Below are 17,957 nucleotides of genomic sequence, written 5' to 3'. Positions count from 1 at the left end.
CTTAATATTTGCCTTCTAGTGTATAAGGCTTCAGCAGAAGAAAACAGGGGTCAGGTAGCAGGACCTCAGTGAAGACTCACAAGTCGCTGTACTATGCTGTGTAAATACTTAATATGCGTATGTTTCATTTTGTCAGTCCTGCAAATTAACTTTTTATCTGGTGATTCAATTCTCTTATCATCCCCAGCTTGTTTACTGAATTTTAAGTCTTGGGCAAGATGAAGCAAGCTCGTGAGGAGTAGCTGGTTTTCAAAAGATACAAGCTCCAGATAACCGAGGACAAGTAAGGCACACAACAATATTGAAATCACTCAGAGTTTTATTGCAGCTGACTGAGACAGAGTGTGCTTTGAGGCTGGGAAATTTCCATTACTGAACTGCAGGACAGTGCCTGGATACTGCTACTACCGCACCTGAAAAATGAAAGAAACTTAATTTTATATAGACAGCAACAAAGTGTCAGTATATTAATTAAAAGAGCTAGATCTGTATGATAAGTGTTTAAGTTTGCTGTAAAATGGATTCCTTTAAAATATTTAGAATCAATATTTTTATTTATTTATAATAAAAATATTTTAAATATTTGTAAATATTTATATTTACAATAGATGATTGTAACTAGATGTTCAAAACTAAGGAACATAAAAATGATGTGAAATTGCAGCCGTGTTTTCAAACCATATTTCTGAACAGCAAAGCTAACCAGAACATGATAGATAATACAAGACATCTCCTACAACAGTGACAGGTTCTGACAGTGACAGAATGATACCCAGTGCAGGATTAAGGCTGTTACTGTCAGAATCACTCTGCAATTAATAATCTTTTGTGCTCCCCTTGGCATGCACAGAACAACCACAGCAATCTGTTTTTTCATCTTAACTCCACGGTGTCTAATCCACAGTAAGCTCCATGCAAAGTCCATCAGAATGTTGAATGCAGAAAAAAAGAAACACTGGAGGGGGAAAGTAAATTTGTTCTGGCACCAAGTGCCAGCAATTTGGATGAAAGATTGTTTCTAACCTCCCAGCAGTGCAAGATTACAGCAAGATCCTCATTTTCTTTGAGGTCACTTTACTCTGCCAAAGCAGTGGTCAACATTCACGTGAAGATCAGTCTCAAGGGATTTCTGATGTGTCACCTGTTCAGTCAAGCCCAGGTAGGTACTGACTAGAAGTTATTACCAGCTGATGCTCCTTCTGAATCTTAGGATAGTTCCCTGTGGATCAGAGCTCATATCTAAGCAATTTCAGGAACCATCACCATGGTTCCTGAGTGCCTTACAAGTTAAAATATATCTTTATAAAACATTTTAACATGTCTTATTTCTCTCTCTCGTCACCCCCGCATAAAGGCTTGAGGTCTTTTTAAATAATTCTGGTAAAACTGTACGTTCTTAATGCCTGTGTTTAGTTGGGATGATGGGGAGGTTCAGGTTCATGCTGACACACAGCTACCAAGAAAGCCATGGCTGCAATGTCCCACACAAACCACACAACCGGTATAATTATGACGGTTTTTAGGAGATGTGGCTTCAGTTTTAAACCAGCACAAAGATCTGGGATGCCTCCCACCCCCAGTACGGAGGGGCACCATAGGGCAGCTCCGTGGTGTTTGTCCTCGGCCTGGCCTGGCACCGCCGATCCCAGGCCTCAGGGGCCTTGTGGTACAACACTCCCTTCCCAAGAGACCTATTTACAGAACAGGAACCAACAGTTAAAGCAGGAACGAGTGACAGTGCAGGGAATTTCTAGATCCTGATTGTAGGATGAACTCATTCATGTGACTCCTGAACTTGACTGAGGATGGAGACAGTCCAAACCATGACGTATTTACACTGACTTAGCTTATGGCTTAGCTTTTCCTTAATATTCCTGTTTCTGCTTACACAAACTCTTCTCAGCAGTGCTTTGATTTCTGATTGAAATAAAAAGGCTTTTTCCTTTTGCTTTTCATTATCTGCTATTTTTTTTTAGTAAGCATCACCTCCCCCAACACAGCCCTTTATTTTGATCATGGAGTTCCTAATTTCCTTAAAACACGTTTATGTGCTTTCCAGAATTCAGGCTTTAATGTCACCTTGTTAAGGCAAAAGACCCAACATTAAGTGCAGGTAATGGCAGTGTATTTAAGTAGGCTGAAACCTGATTGATACCACTCCCATCTGCTCTGCCTATCTCAGCAAGTGCAGAGCCTCACTGAAATACTGCACCAGTTCTGTCACGGGAGGAGTTGTTGGGAGAGCATGCCACAGCCTCTGACCACTTATTCGGGCTTAATTGGATTAGACATATATTTGAACACAGCACTCAAAGGAGCTGACAGTCCTTCCACAATTTCCTGGCCTGCCTGGTCGGTTTCCTTTTTGATCAGACACATCCCAGTGAAGGTAGAAAATAATCTAGATACACACCAGTTTTTAATTAAATCGGGTATGACAGGCTGTGTTTAAGCTACATTCTCCATAATAATTTGTTTTGCATTTGCTGATGACAGATTTATTTATGTATGTAATCAGAACTGTAAGCAAATTTTCATTTTTCGAGAACCTTTAAAATAATACTTGACTTGGTTTCAGAAAATTTAAACACCCGCATTTACTGCCGTCTGAAATTTCTGAGAAAAACAACGCTGCGTTTCCGAAGCGCAGAACACACCACGAAACAAAAACCATTATACAGACATAAAAATTAATACATCAGAAGCGTTATCCCGCTCAGACACACCAAAGCACGAGCTGAATGCCTGTTAAACACAGAGGGGAGCTTGTTTTGTTAGATTTTGCTGCTCGTCCCTGACAGCTTTCCCTCCATCGCCCGGGCCGGGGGGCACCCGGAGCGGGGACAGCCCCGCGGGCCGGGCGGCGAGCGAGCGGTCCCGGGCACGGACAGCGTGAGGCGGCGGGGCCGATGGAGGGCCGCCAGGTGGGATGCCAAAAATGACCTCGGAGAGAGCGAGGCACTGCCAGGGACACGGGTGGGGACAGCCCCAAGGCAGGGACGGATGAGAAGCAGCAGAGATGCTGACAGTGAAAATGTCAGCAGTAACCAGAGGTGGGTAATTGTTCTCAGGGTCAGTAGAGAGCTGCAGGAAAAAAGGCAGGAGTGGAGTTAAGATCCTTGTGCACAGACTCCTGCAAACAAGGAAAAGCTAGTTTAAAAGCTGTTTTTTAAAACTCTGCCTTGCGGAAGAACAGGAAAGGTAAGGCGTTGGTGCAAGCAGCGCTCAAACCACGACAAGCCTTCAGCTGAGATTTCACCTCCCCTACAAAGTTTATTGACACTTATACGGGAAGCAGCGAACAGGAAAACGTAATTACATGTAAAAACGACATGCTAAAAAGAGTTTGTAAAACTGTGCGCTGAAGTCGGGGAGTGTCCAAACGCAGCCGCCCGTACGGCAGGCCCGAGCCCCGGCGGCACCGGCCGGGCGCTGAGGGCCGCAGGGGCCGGGCCCGCCTCCATTTCCCGCCCGTCACCTGACGCCTCTAATGGCGCCGCGCGGCCACGTGACCCACCGCGCGCCCCACGTGACCCGCGGCCGCCGCGCCCCCTCCCCAGCGGCTGCGGTTACCGCAGTCCCCGGCCCCGCCCCAGGCCCCCCCTCGCCCCCCCTCGTTCCCCCCCCTCCGCCTCCCGGGCCGGGCGGTGCGCGCGCGCGGCCGGCGGCGCCTCCTCAGAGCGGCCGCGGCGGGTTCTGCGCTGACGGGGCCGACGGACCAAGACCGGCGGAGCGGCCGGAGCGGGCGGCGCTTCTTCCTCCCTCCTCCTTCTCCTCCTCCTCCTCTCTCCTCCCTCCCGCATCCTCCTCCTCGGCCCCCTCCTCGCCCGCCTCCGCCCCCCCGCACGCAGGCACCGCGGTTCCCGGCACGGACAACATGGCGGCGGTGTCGGGGGCAGGGGCTGCGGGCGGCTCCGCCAGCGCCGGCGGCCCGGAGATGGTGCGGGGACAAGTGTTCGACGTGGGGCCGCGCTACACCAACCTCTCCTACATCGGCGAGGGGGCCTACGGCATGGTGTGGTGAGTGCGGCCGCCGGGGCAGCGCCCTTGCCCCGGACAACTCCCTCCTCCCTTCCCTCCCTCCTTCCCGCCGCCCTGCCCGGCCGCGGGCCCGGCCCGCCCTTGCCCTCGGGGAGGGGGAGCAGCTCTGTCTCGCTCTCCTCAGCTCTGCCTCCCCCTCGGTGTTCCCGAGGTTGTCTCTCCGGCATCACCCTTCTTTCCTTTCCCTCCCTGCACCCCCCCATCCCTCCGTCGGTGGGTGCAGCTGAGCGTCTCGTTTCGTTTCGCTCCTGCGTTTATTTTCTTTAAGTCTTGTGCCCGTGGAGTTGGTCGCTCTCGTTATTTCCTCCGTCTCCGTAGTGCGATTGCAGACGTTCAGGAAGGGTGGGAAGGTGGTAAATCCTGCTGGCAGCCCCGCGTCCCTTCCAGTGCCCGTGCGAGGGCTCACCTGGCTGCGGCAGCCCGAGGTCGTGGGGGATAAAAGGTGAATGTGAGCGCAGGAGTTGCTGCCGCTGCCTGACTTTGCTCAGGACGTGCTGTCTGTGCTGCAGAGCTGGCCGGATTAGTGCCTGCGTTAGCGTGTGCAGGTGAAAGTTCTCTTAGCTGTCCTAGCTCTAAATTATATTGCATTATAAGGACTTAGCCTGAATCTCGCTGAAAAGCGATCGTGTGCGCTTGCTGTGGGTAGCATCGGTCTTACAGAGCGCCGTGAACGAACTACAAAAAACGTGAACTAACTGGATTAAGAGTGCGAGATGGATTTTTTAGCAGTCTCAATGAGCTGGGGTGATGCTGTGTGATCTGTGTATCTAATGACTGGGTTATTAACGTAGTATGCTCAGTGGCCTGACTTGGGATTTCATATTTTGTCTTCCGTTAGTTAAAAAAACCCCAGTAGCCCTGAAATAACTTGAGGGATGCAGATGAAAAACTCTTTTTTGTTGCTGCTTTATCAACTTTCTTGCAACACTGACTCTGTTTCTTCAGTGTGGTTTTTGACCAGAAGTACTAAAAGCGACTTACAGGCTGTGACTTCATGAAAGCTTTAGCAGCATTAGTTTCTCTCTCTGATGAGGAATCTTTTGTAAAGCAGTGCATTTCTCAGCGAGGACACCTCAGAGCCTTCAGCTGTGCGCTACAGATTTTTATAGCTGTAGGTTTTTGCACATAGTCACTGAATTGTGCTGGCCTGTCAGGATGAAGTCATTGTGTGTTTCAAGGAGGGAGCTTTCATCTAGGCCTGAGTTTAGCTGGGAGATGAGCCTCTCTCTCAGAGTTTTGTGTTGTGGCCTTCACTTTTTTTTTTTGCTGTGGGAAGAACCTTCAAAATGTAAATCAGAAATCCCGTTTACAGTGTAAAATATCCTTGTTATTGTTTCAGTGTTAGAAATCACAGCAATATATCTAGTCCAAAACTTGTTGATGTAGCTTCTGGTACAGGCTGTATTTTGTTATGGTTATTTTATCATCTGAACCAGGGTAAAGAAATGAGTGCAGATAATCTCAGTGGTGGCTGCACTGGTTTGCACTCACAGTCAGGTTTTTGAAGGTCCTGGGGAACAGCATTGCTGAGGTGTGTGCTGGGGACAGTCCAGTTCACTGTAACAAGGTGTTAAAAACTGTGTTTCACAAACAAAGTGAAAAGCTAAAATATTTCACCACAGATCAGGGACCGCAAGAAGCAGCAGGATGGCAGTTGATGCCCTTTTTTGGCATCCCTGGGCCAATGAGCAGATACAGGGGAAACAGGGCCACTTCTGCCCCTCCAAATTGTGTGTGGTAAACTTCTACACTGAAGCTGTTGCCACTCCAAATCCAAAAGGTTGCTTTTTATTTGAAAACTTCTTTTGATACTTTGTGTCTGCTGTGAATGCTGTACACAATCACTATCAAAATTCCCAAATCTCCAGTTCTGTTGAAATATGCACTTGGCTCCTGTGTTTTCTGCTATACAATTATTAACATAAAATGCCACATTATGTATTTTGTGCTCTTGATTATTGCTCTTGTGCCTTGGGTGTGAAATGACAGGGAGCAAAGTCTCAGTTTATAGGGTGCAGTTGATCAGGAAAGTGTTGGATGCACTGGCAGCAGTGCCATGGCAGCTGTGCTGTGTGCTGGTGACTGCAATGAAATGCCATTGCCTATCAGTCCCAGCCGTGCAGGCTGTGCAGTTCTCTGCTCTGTGTTTCGTGTTTTGCTCTGGTTGCTAATGCAGTGAGGATCTGCAGAAGCTTCTCCCTCAGGGGGTGGGGTAGAGGGCAAGCTGTGAGTGTGCAGATGGAGATGTTTCCTGCAACTGCAAAATCCATTTAAAATTATACACTGATAAAGGAAAGCAAAGCAGGCCTTGATGGTTTTGTTTCAGACCCACAGCTAATGTGGAGCTCTTCGGAGATGATGGTTATTTACAAGTGCACTGCCATAAGGCTTGTTACATGGCAAACGAGTGTCTTTTGACTCTTAAAATCCTTCACTCTCTCTCTCGTTTTTATCCTAATTCTTATATTTCTACGTTGTTGGATTAGGGATTTGAAAACAATAAAATGCTTTTGATTATATGAGTAAAAGGGCAAATGAAGTATTCTTAGGATAGTGCTGTTATGGTCGGTCTTCCATTTTTATTTTGCAGCCGAGACAATAATGTTTGAGAAATATTGATCACAACATAAAATGCCAGTACAGGAAATAGAGGAAGATGTTGGCTGAAGAGACTGTACATGAATGTTCTCTCATCTGGATTTGAAAACCCTTGAAGGCATTTAACTATTTTCCTAGTGCAGTCATTTTTTTACATAATCAGATTTTGAGTAAAAATAAACTCAGCAGAGCAGTATATTTACTGCTGTGTTGTGGTTGCACTTTCTCAGCTTCGTAAGCAGAAAAGGCACATTATCAGGCCAAACCCCATCCTAATGTCCTCCAGTTCAACTCTGCCAGAATCGTTCAGCCTGTGATTCAGCCTTTTGTTGCAGAGGGTGAAGTGGTAGGAGGTGGATCCCTGTCAGAGCCCCTTTCTAACCCGTTTTTGTTTTGGTCATTCTGCATGTGAAACTGAGGGCTGAGCACAGAGTGAAGTTTGAGCCAAAATCGTCAGCACTTCCTAGGTCTGCAGGACATTCTTTGAGCAATTACTTAGTCATACAGTCATGTTTGTTACTCTGACTTAATTCATCCAAATATATGTAAATGTTGTGTTGTCTTCCTCTCTGCTTTCACTTAAGAATTATTAGTTGTTTTGAGGGGCATTGGGGTAAAGTTCTTTGAGTGACTTTCCCTTTCATTCAGTGTTAGGATGTTATTGACATCAGAGTCAGATGGAACTCGCTTTCAGACCAGGTCTGAGAGTTTCAGAAATATCTTTCAGGCACAACAAATTGGGAAAGGTTGTTGGGGTTGTTTCTTTCTCCCCTTGTGTGGGCTTGGTTTTATTATTAGTAGTATTGTTTTAAAGCAGCCTGTTAACAAGCCATACTTCAAACACACTGGAACAGCAATAAAAATATGATGGAGTTGAGCTTTACATTCCCAGTGTGACGTGTTCTTCCTCTGGTTGATCAGTGGTAATTTGGCAAGGATGATAATTTGACAGTAAAAAACAAATAATAATTTTGGAAAGAAATGGTGAATTGAATGTGATAGGGATGTTCTCATTTTTATCCTAGCTTTTCAAAGCTTTTTTTGTCATCAAGCTTATATGAATGTGAAGTAATATCAGTGCTGCAAATAACTGCTTATAAATAAGCAGTTGAATGCAGATGAGTGCAGTTGGAAGAAAATAATCTGCAAGCTCAAATTTTGGATTTCTTGCTCTGAATTTGCCGTGTTACAAAGAGAGCTTTGTGTTACTGATGTGCTGTGAGAGAGTGATATTAGAAGTTTAGGTAGTCAATAGTTAAATGTTAAAGTAATGCTGAAAAGAAACTTAAAACATTTGGCAGTAGATTCTTTAAAGTTACACTTCGCTCTACTGTCTCATGGAACTGCCCTACTTTTAGAGCATCAATAATTTAAAATGAAGAGAAGCATATTAATAAAGAAACTAAAACCGAAGGAAATCAGGAATAGAACGATCTGCAAGGCATAGATATCGATATTAAGACATGAAATTAGAATGGAATTGAAGGTTGCATAATAGTTTCTTTTGAGTTACATAAAAAGGTGGCTTTTGCATCCTCTGTGGGGGTCAGCGTGGTGGCTGGGGTGGGCTGCTCAGTGGCAGTGATCAGTTCGTGTTTGTTCTGTTAGCTCTTGCCTTGATCCTGAGAGACGGAGAGTCCCTTAAGGATGGGGCCAGTGCAGGGATCGTGCCCCTGTTTGCGTGTGCTTTTAGGGAGCACGGGTTGGGTCTGGGTGTCAATACCTGGTAATTAACATGTTCTGTCTGTGTGATAAAGGGAGCAGGGAGCTGATACAACCCGCCCCAGTGCAAGGATCAGAGGAGGGAATTAGGGAGTGTAATTGGTGGCTAGTTATCAGCTTCTTCCCTCTGGGGAGAAGGCAGATGTAAGCACTTCCCTTCAGTCACTCAAGCTTCTAGCACTTACCTAACCTGGCGTGGGAACCCAAAGGAGGAATTAGAGCTGCTTTTCCTGCTCTCCTGCTGATGGACAGGTGGCCCCCACAAGCTGTGCAGCAGGGACGGGCAGCAGCAGCTCGCTCCGTGTCAGAGCTGTCTTCCCAGTTTATGGAAGATAAGATATAGCAACTTTTGCTGTCAGCCCAGAGCAATGGGATACTGGCTTAGCTGAAGAGTGCAGTTCATGGACACTTGCATTTTATGAGTAAATACACATTTTTCTAGCACAGCATGATCCATCCCATGGGAACAGAGATAACTTATGGGTTTTCTTAGAAGAGTGCTTTATTAAGGAAATAAGGCTTATGTGTTCACAGCATGTGTATGTGGCTGCATCTGTCCATCTCCCATACCTGTACATACGATTCTAGTACCTGTTGCCTGCCTTCCATCAAATCTGACAGATGGTAAAAGTCTTAAAGATAGAAAGTTATTCTGCAGGTTTCACAAAAATAGGTATTTTTGCTCGAGTGAAGAGATCCTGTAAGCTGCTCCACTGGGGAAGAGATTGTATTGGGTCACATGTGAGAAATCAGACTCCCTGAGGAGACATGACATGCCCCAGTTTCACAGATGGATTTATTGCTACTCCTGAGACTAGAAATGTGTATTTGTAGGACACCAGGCTCTGTAAGTTCAGTGGCTTCTTGTTCAGGGGTGGTGATCTACAGCCCAGAGAAGAGTTGGTGCTTTACCAACTGAGTAGGTGTAGAGCTCAGCTTGTGTTGAAAACTAGTACTTCGCCAACATAGAAGGTTTTTTAAAATATTTTTTCTGTTGATGCTTTGTCAGTTTTCAGCTGTGATCTAGAAATGAAAATAACTGATTGATTTGATATTTAATGAAAATATTTTATGACATCTTGCTATGGAATATTTCACAGCATAATGTAGGTTGAAAGGGACTTTCTGAGGTCATGTAGTTCAGCCTCCTACTCAAAGCAGGGCTGATGTCAAAATTAGACCAAGTTGCTCAACATGTCCACTCAGTATGTCCAAAATCTCCAGGGATGGAGATTCTATAACATCTATGGGCAACTTCTGGTTTTAGTGTTAAACCAATTGCCCAGTGATACTTTTCTCCTTAAAAACATGAGAGTTTGCCTTGCTGCAACTTGGGACCATCCCCTCTTGTCCTTCTTACTCTTTGTCTCTGAGAAGAATCTGCATCACTTTTCTCAGTGATTCCCCTTTATGTGACTTAAAAGAGTAGTTGGATGTTTTCCACTGCCACCCCTTTTTCCCCTCCTAGCCTATACAAACCCAATTTCTTCAAATTTTTTTTTTCTTTCATGTCACATCCTTCAGCTCCATGCATCCTAATGGTTTTCTGCTGGGTTTGTTCCAGTACTGGAAGGGAGCAAAACTGGATGCAGAATTCCAGATGTGCCCTCACAGCAGGAATCAGTTCCCTTGACCTGCTGGCTGTGCACGTAACACAGAGCAGTCCTTGGTCAGCTTCATCACTGGGAGCTGGCACTGCTCATGGATGAAGTTGGGTGCTGTTCTGATAATTTGGAGAAGGCTTTCACTTAAAGTGAAGTATTTTAGGAACTTTTAAAATAATATCTGGAAAAAAAACCCCAAACCCAGAAACATTTTATTAAGTGATTTCAATTGTATTTGATTTTGATTTTCAGATCACTCAAATGAAATGTATGGAGCGATAAATGTATTCAAAAATGTAGCTTCTATGTTATTGTGTTGTAAGGTAAATAAAAATAATAGTGTAATAATGTGAAATTCAACAGTATAGTTCATTTCAGGTGATTTATCTTTGTGAAATCTGTGTTCTGTTAATTGGCAGGATGATTATTAATGACACTGGTTTGCTTGTGCATGAATCTCCTTTTCAGAAGAGAGCTTGTTTTCCTTTGCTTTAGTACAACTTTTGGGTATATGTTTGAGCTATTCTCAAACTCATCTTTTTGCAAGGTGCACAAAAACCCAAATGCAGTTCATTGTCAGCTTTGAGCAGGTAGATGGGTAGGATAATTACAGTTTGTAATAAACGTCCCTGATTCAGCTAGTGTTATTTGATGGCAGGTCCTTTGGCAGGGTTCCCTGCGCTCCATCGGGTGCAGCACTTGGTTTCTGTTTCACGAGCATTCCTGTCTCCACCCGTTTCCGCTGGGGAGAGCCAGTGCAGGGACAGCCTCAGCTCCCCTTCCTCACCCTCCTGGTGCCCCGGCTGCCTCCAGCTGCCTGGGCTTGTCCCCTCCAGCCCAGTGACCTCTTAGTGGTGGATTCAGTGCTGGTTTGTGTATATATGTCTTGTAGAAAGGCTGTAGTAGAAATATTTTTCTGTTAGATTTGGGCAGAATCTTCATGGCAGTTCAGTTTTAGCAGAGTTGTGCACATGGTTTTACTGTCCATCTGTTTGCAGTACCCAAAATCACAACCACCCAAGTTCCCCTAAGAGGAAATCTCTTCTCTTGGAAGTTCTTCTTTTGTATTTTAAGAGAATTTTCATAAAATACTGAAATACTCTGTGGTGATTGGGATGCAAATAAGAGTTTTTGTTACATGGTGGAAAGTAATTCGTCTGTGTTGTGGGTATGTTTTAAGTACAAGCAACTTGCAATTAGGCTACAGTTTATAATGTGCAATTACTTCATTTTGCAGTTTTTCTTAACATTAACAGCTGCCACTGCAGTGCATTACTTCTTGCTTCTTCAGAAGGAAGGCAGATTGCTTCACCAAATATGCTGATGTGTCCTGAGTAAAATTTCAGGTCATTTGAGCACTCCAAATCAATACTCCTCAAAATGCTTCAGTCCAGAATTTGCCCAATTTTATTGGGATTTGGATTTGCAAAATATCCCAAATGACATTCAGGTTGACTTTTATATTGGATTTTTTTGAGTGTTTCATAATTGTGAAATAGCTTCCTTTCAGCTACTGGAGCCAACATGTCTTAGTGCTGATACCTCCTCTGAACAAACCACCAAGCTGTGAATATGCTGAGGGTTTACTGTTGGCATGTTTTTTAGAAACATGGAAAAAATATGTAGAAAATGCCTTGTCATCTGATATGAAGGGAAGTAACTTCTGATAGTGGTGGGATGCACACTCAGTGCTGGTGGTTTGGTTGTTTTGGTTGCAAGTGAAATACTGAACCAACCGTGGCAGAGTGGACAGTGGTAATGACCTTGTGTTCATCAGTGCTCTGGGATCGTTTTCATTTTGCATTGATGTTTCAATGTCAGGTTTAGGAAAGTCTCTGCTTTTGAGTGTGCATGGATGATTTTCTTCTATTTCTGTTGGAATGAAATACTGTGAACTATCTCTTCTGAAGATTTATGTGGTGTGGAATCAATTAAATAAGCTGATTTTAGGAGGAGTATCTGGAATATAAGTCAAATTAGAACCTTAGCAGACAAAAGACTAAACCACACTGGAGGATTTGTTAATCCTATCATCACTCACAGCTCTCTGGTAGTGCTCTCCCTTCTCTCTAGGAAAGGGGAAGTGCTTCCTGCACACATTTATGATTCCTACTTTGCTGCTTGGGGATGTGGTGGTTGTTTTCCAGGCTCTGGAGTAACAGTGATGATGTTGCTGACCTGTCCTTTGCTCTCCTGGTGGGTTGTTGTTGCCCCTTGAGGAGCCTTAAGCACAGGGGGAGGAGGTGGGCACCTCAGTGCTGTGTGGAGGCTGGGCTCTCCTGGGAGGCCCAGACACCTGAGCTGAGCTTTGCAGGGCTGAGCCTTACAGGCTGACCTGTGCTGATCTGGGGCTGTGCTGCTGCTGCAGGGACAGCTTTTCCCTCCATGCCTCTGCTCTGCCACTCCTTCCTCCTGTGCTGGGCCCTGCACGGCTGGAGCATTTGCTGTGTTGGAAAGCTGGTTTAGCTGAAGAGTGACTTCATAAAAAATAAAATTTAAAGGCGAGAAGTTGAAATGATGGACACAAAGCCCTGTGAGTGCTGGTGCTGACACAGGAGAGGAATGGGACTATGCAGGTACAGGCTTCTTTACTGTTCCTGTTTCAGCTTGGAGCTGCTTTGGTTCTCTGAACTGACACAAACAAAGGCACTGCTCCAACCAAGAAAGTGAGAAAGGGCAGGGATGTGAGGCATAAAAGGGAGAGTGAACCACGGCCCCTCCTTTGAATTCACTGAGACCTTAGGTTGTCTCATGTTGCCGAGCTCTTACAATTTTAGCTCAAAATTAATTCCCACAGGAATTTGTATACAGAGGAGAAAGATAGTGATATTTAATATCATAATATTTTATCAGAAGCAATTGGTGCCTTTGGAATGAATTTATTTCACAGATGCCAAGGGGCCTTTAAACATAGTGAAGTTTGTTAAATTTGGCATCGATGCTATCAAAGGAAATACTGACAGTGGAGAACCAGTAAATCTCTAAAATAGGGAAGGGAAGTGGGAAGGGAAGAAGTGGATAAAGTGAGATGTAAGAGTTTTCTATTTTCTGAAGACTGACTTGAAGTGGCATAAAACAGAGTAGGCATACGTTGTGGTTTGAAGTCAGTGTTCTACAGCTAAAGGTATGGAAAGAAAAATACACATTAGAAGAGACTGAAAGAATTGATTTTTTTTTTCAAACAACTAAGATTAATCAGTGCACCATAAAATTAAGTAACATTTTTAGCCAGATGGTACAGAACCTTGGGTGAAATAGCCAGGATTTTTTCTAATGCCAGTATTAAGGTGTAGTTCTAGAACTGCTGCTCTTCATAGTTCTGTTTAGTAGGTGCTAACAAAACACAAATCATCTGGTCTGCCACACCCTGGATTATGAATTGACTGAGCTTCTGGCAAAAGTAATTAATTTAACAGACTCCATTTTGCATGACTAGCTATTCGTTTTCCAAATACTAGGAGTGATCTAAGGAATTATACTATTAAGTAATTATTATGTGCGTGGTAAGTAGCTTAAAATTGAATTTTTTGCAAGGATCCATCAAATACTACTTTTTAAATTCTGAAAAATAAAATTGTGACTTTGTAACCTATTAGAGCCTAGAGTTGGAAGGGACCTTAAGGATCAGGTAGAGCCAGCCCCCTGCAGAGATACCTTCCACTGGACCAGGTTGCTCCAAGCCCTCTCCAGCCTGGTCTGGAACACCTCCAGGGATGGGGCACCCACAGCTGCTCTGGGAAGCCTGTGCCAGTGTCTCACCAGTATTAATTAGATTTATTTGAGCAGATACAATGAAATGGAATGAAAGCAAATAATAGGAAATTATGAAATTGCCTTAAGAATTTGTGGTGTGAAGGACAAAAGGCTGTAGTAGATCAGATCTGAGTAAAATCACTTCAGAGTAATTATTCACCTTTGTCATGGCAGGAAGGAGTTGGCGTAATTGTAGCAGGAAGCTTTACTATCAGGATTGCTTTGGATTGTTAAAAGGAAGATGACTGAAGCAGTAGGTGGTGGAGGTGAAGGCAATGCTCTTCCAGTTTGACCCAGTGAGCCTCAGAGGTTAACTTAAAGCACAGTGGAGCCTGCAGCTCCAGGTCAGCTTCAGTGGGCACCTTGCTATGGTCTTGTGATAAAATAAAGGGCAGTGATTCAGAAATTACATTTCTTTTCTCCCTTGTTGTTTTTTTTCTCCTCTGTTGTTTTTTTAAAGAATATAATAGTGAGTTAACTCCATTTTCATGGATTGCTGACTTTCCTACATGGCAGGAATCTGTAAAACTAAATGTTTAAAGGAGAAAAGTAGAAGTGTATTAAGATGCCAGTTTCTGTAGTTTTTTTTCCTGAATTCTCAGCTGAGAAATGTTTTGTTATTGAGATCCTCTTCTAGAGAAAGTTGAGTAATTAAATGAAACTGTGACATGGGTTGTCTTTTTATAAATAGGTTTCTTGAAATGTGGAAAATGTACCCCAATATAAGTAGGCACTTGTTCCTTCTAAAACCAGGTGCTGATTTTGTAAATTAGTGCTAATAAAAAAGTCTAATGAATAATACACTTGTCTTCAAAATATTATGAATAAATGGAGGAAAGTAACGAATATTTCTAGTAAACGTAGGTGTTTACAGTTGGCTACAAAAAATACATTCAACAGTGTAAAAATGACACATTACTCAGTGTCCTTGAATAGTCTTTGACTATTTTTATCCTTTTTCCAGTCTTTTCTCTTTATTAAAAAAGTTATACACTGTAGCTACTCTCTGTGGTTTACTCACATAGAATAAGAATCTGGAAGGGTTAATATCTGATTATTAAAAAAACAGCTCCAAACAAAAAAAACCCCAAAACTCTCTGCAGATCTGCACTTCTGCCACCACCTTCCCCCATCCCCAAAAGTTGTAGCGAACAGTCTGTTAGGGTGGTTGTTGCTGTGTCATAATATTGCATTATTTTATTTACAGGAGTCTTAAAAATAAGTTTAAGCTATTTGCATTGTAACTTGATAAATGTCAGCGTGTTGTGGAAATGTCCATGATTGAGCTAAATGTAGACTGAATAAAGATCTCCGTAGATCAGCTTGCTTGCTGGGAATTATTTTTGCCTTTCCTATTCTGTGATTAAGCCAAATTACCCAATATTTCACAAAGATTCTTATCTCTGGATATGCCCTTGGAATCACGTTTCCACAGCAACACAAAGCTACTGATTAAAAAAAAAAATATCCCTTTTAAACTTGAAATCAGAAGTTTAAATTTTATTTAGAGTTGTAATTAGCATGTTTGCCGGTAGCATCGTGTATTTTGTGTAAAACAGCCACGAGGGGAATACTCGTGGAAATGCTGGAAGGACGTGCCGCGGAGGGGAGGCCTGCAGGCAGCGCGGCAGAGCAGCAGGCCGGTGCTTCCAGGGGGAAGCAGCAGCCCTGTGTGGGATGCGGGGGCTGCAGGAGCCGGCAGCTGCGGCGTGCTCTCACTTGTTCCAGTTCTGCCCCAAATGAAACATGCGAGGAATAGCAATGGCTGCAAGAACGTGCAGCAGGCATTGTGGCAGGAGGGGCTGAGCTCTGGCCCTCGGCCACACGTGCCCGGTGAAAGCTTCCCCGGCCGGAGCTCATGGAGCGGGGCGCATGCCCGCGGCCGCGCTGCGCCTCCGAGCTGCGGCGCCTTGCTGCTCACCGCTCTTGGAAGCAGCCCCGCCCTGGGCTTCTGTTTGAAAAGGAAGTTGGTACCAGGGAGTAGAAGGATAAAAACTGGCTTTAAAAGTTATGTGGTGCAACTTCTTTGGTTACAAATGCTCATTTGTTTATTTTGTGCAGCTGCGCCTGATGTTTTACTTAGTCAAAACTTTGTTATGTATTTACAAGATACTTAAAATCAGCAATGATAAACTCTGCTGCCGGGGCTTGTATTGATTTTGACACGATGTTGCAAAAGTATCTAAATAACGGTGCCTTCGCAGGTTGTCACAGGTTAGTAACCACGGCTTGAAATAGGAATAATGTTGTGGCTACAACAGTTGGGCAGCTGCAAAATCTGTATTTAAATTTATCACATTGCAGATAAATAGCACTCACAGCTCTATGGTTGCTTCAGCTTGTGAGGCTGCACATGATTTGGGCGGAAATAAATCCTCCCTTCTGAATATTTAGAGTGTTGGTGTCTAGATTCATCATAATGGGACAGTTCTGATCAGTACATGTGCTTAACGATTAAAAATAAAAGCTATAAACTGACACTCTAAGAGTTCTTGATATGGGAACTGTTATTACCACTTTACAGATTTTTATCTTCTCTGGAAGAAAGTCAAGATAATAGAAAGTTCCTGACTTCAGAAGATGTCCCAGTTAACTGCTTCATTGCAGATACAACCAGCTGTTGTGAGGTTTGGTAGAAGCTGGCAGCCCAGACAAATAGGTTACACTGTGCACACTGGGACAGCACCGCCAGAATGCAAATAATCTAAATTTAGGATGCACCGGGAGGCGGATGGGATGTGCTGTGCAGCTGATGCTGGTCGGACTGCAGGGGGAGCACGGGTGATCAGGAGCTGCAGATGAGATCAGTAATTGCGGCTGCAGCCCGCAGAGATGAGCCGCTGCACGGCTGCAGGGAGATGCACCGGGGCCTGCATTTGCTCTCCTGCAGGGTGCTTGTGTTTGCAACTACTGGAATGCACCCTATGAGCAGCAAATTCCTTCAGCAGAGCTCTGGGGAGGAGTGTGTAAATCTGCTGCTGGTGGCAGACAGTGAACCGCTGGGTGGAGGGAAAGCTTGGGAAGTGGTTCAGTCTGCCTTACAAAGGACCCGGTTCTGTGAGTTTAAGGGGTTTCCTGCATAGTCAATCAGTTATTTCCATAGGGCTTCGTAGGCAAAACAGGGGTCTGGTTGTAGCCTGACTCTTCAATTCCACTAAAGTTCAGTCTAACGTGTAGCTTTTACACTTTCCTATAGCACGTGTCAAACCGAGAAAGCATTTCTAAAGGGTCACAGAATTTACATAAAGCAGTATGTGCTTTAAGGGCTGTGGCTGAGAATGTGAAATGCTGTTAACTAGATAATACAGATTCTCAGTGTACCTGTATTATGCATGACATTTAAAATATTATGCACCAGCAAGTGTACGTGACTGCTTGTGTGATTAGCTTCTTGCTCATAGAAGTTGAGATAATCCCTTGGATGTTTAATCAAGTTACAGAAAGGCTTATATTTCAAAAAGTTTGACATCGGGAATAAATCCAGTGTCCCTTTTAATGTTTCAGCTAGACAATATTTAAGTTTTTCTCCCCTCAGCTGAGGCAATGGAAGCTTAGCTGTGCTAGTGTGGGGAAACCTGATACAAACAGAAGGATGACTGTACGGGGAAGGTACCCTGGAGAGGAAACTGATTGCATCTTTATTCCAAATATGCAGCTTTTTTCCTCAGTGAACCAGGTGTATTATAGTTGAACCATCAGAAAGCAAAACTAGCCATCCTTTTCTAAATGAGAGCATAAACCTTTTGCAAAGAAAATGCTTGAAGGACTGTAGGTGAAACAGCTACAAGAGAAGAAATCTTGGTATTTTTAATTGGTGAATTCATGTTCATTTAATCTGTACAAGGAAAGATAACGTATTTTCTATCAATAAGCAACCCTTGCAAAGCAGTAACTGATTTATCAAGTATTTTAAGAGATTGGGAGCTTTTATTTAAGCAGCATCAATGGGTAAATATTGGCATTTTGCCTTTTTGTACTCTGCATAGCTGCTGCTGTCCAGTCCTTTGAAAGGAAGTAAGATTCTGCATTGTGGCAGAAAAAATGCTCAGGTCAGTACAGAGGAGGAGGCAGGAGGTTTGTTTATAATGATGAAATAGCCCATAGGATTCCTTCATTTCTTTCCCAAATCCAGGTTATTCGTGCTTCTGAGTTATTTCTGGTTTTGTTTTCTGCTTGTGACCTCACTGGTCTATCGTAAACACCACAGGTGATGAGCTAAGAAAATTACTGGAGCCCAAG

At 43.9% G+C, this 17,957-nt stretch overlaps 1 protein-coding gene across 1 annotated transcript in view; it reads left to right on the top strand.

The window, feature by feature from the left end:
• Positions 1 to 3,622: 3,622 nt before the first annotated feature.
• Positions 3,623 to 17,957, top strand: part of MAPK1 (mitogen-activated protein kinase 1) — a 33,878-nt gene continuing 19,543 nt past the window's right edge. The window contains exon 1 of the mRNA XM_041410462.1: positions 3,623 to 4,020. Within this exon, the coding sequence (XP_041266396.1) occupies positions 3,878 to 4,020 (143 nt within the window). The 5' untranslated portion in view covers positions 3,623 to 3,877. The remainder of the gene's footprint in view (positions 4,021 to 17,957) is intronic.

The sequence above is a fragment of the Onychostruthus taczanowskii genome, unplaced genomic scaffold, assembly GCF_017590055.1.
Source record: "Onychostruthus taczanowskii isolate IOZ18803 unplaced genomic scaffold, ASM1759005v1 scaffold32, whole genome shotgun sequence".
NCBI classification, from domain to species: domain Eukaryota; kingdom Metazoa; phylum Chordata; class Aves; order Passeriformes; family Passeridae; genus Onychostruthus; species Onychostruthus taczanowskii.
Note: the sequence above shows the minus strand (reverse complement) of the source record. Positions and strands in the feature narration are given on the sequence as shown.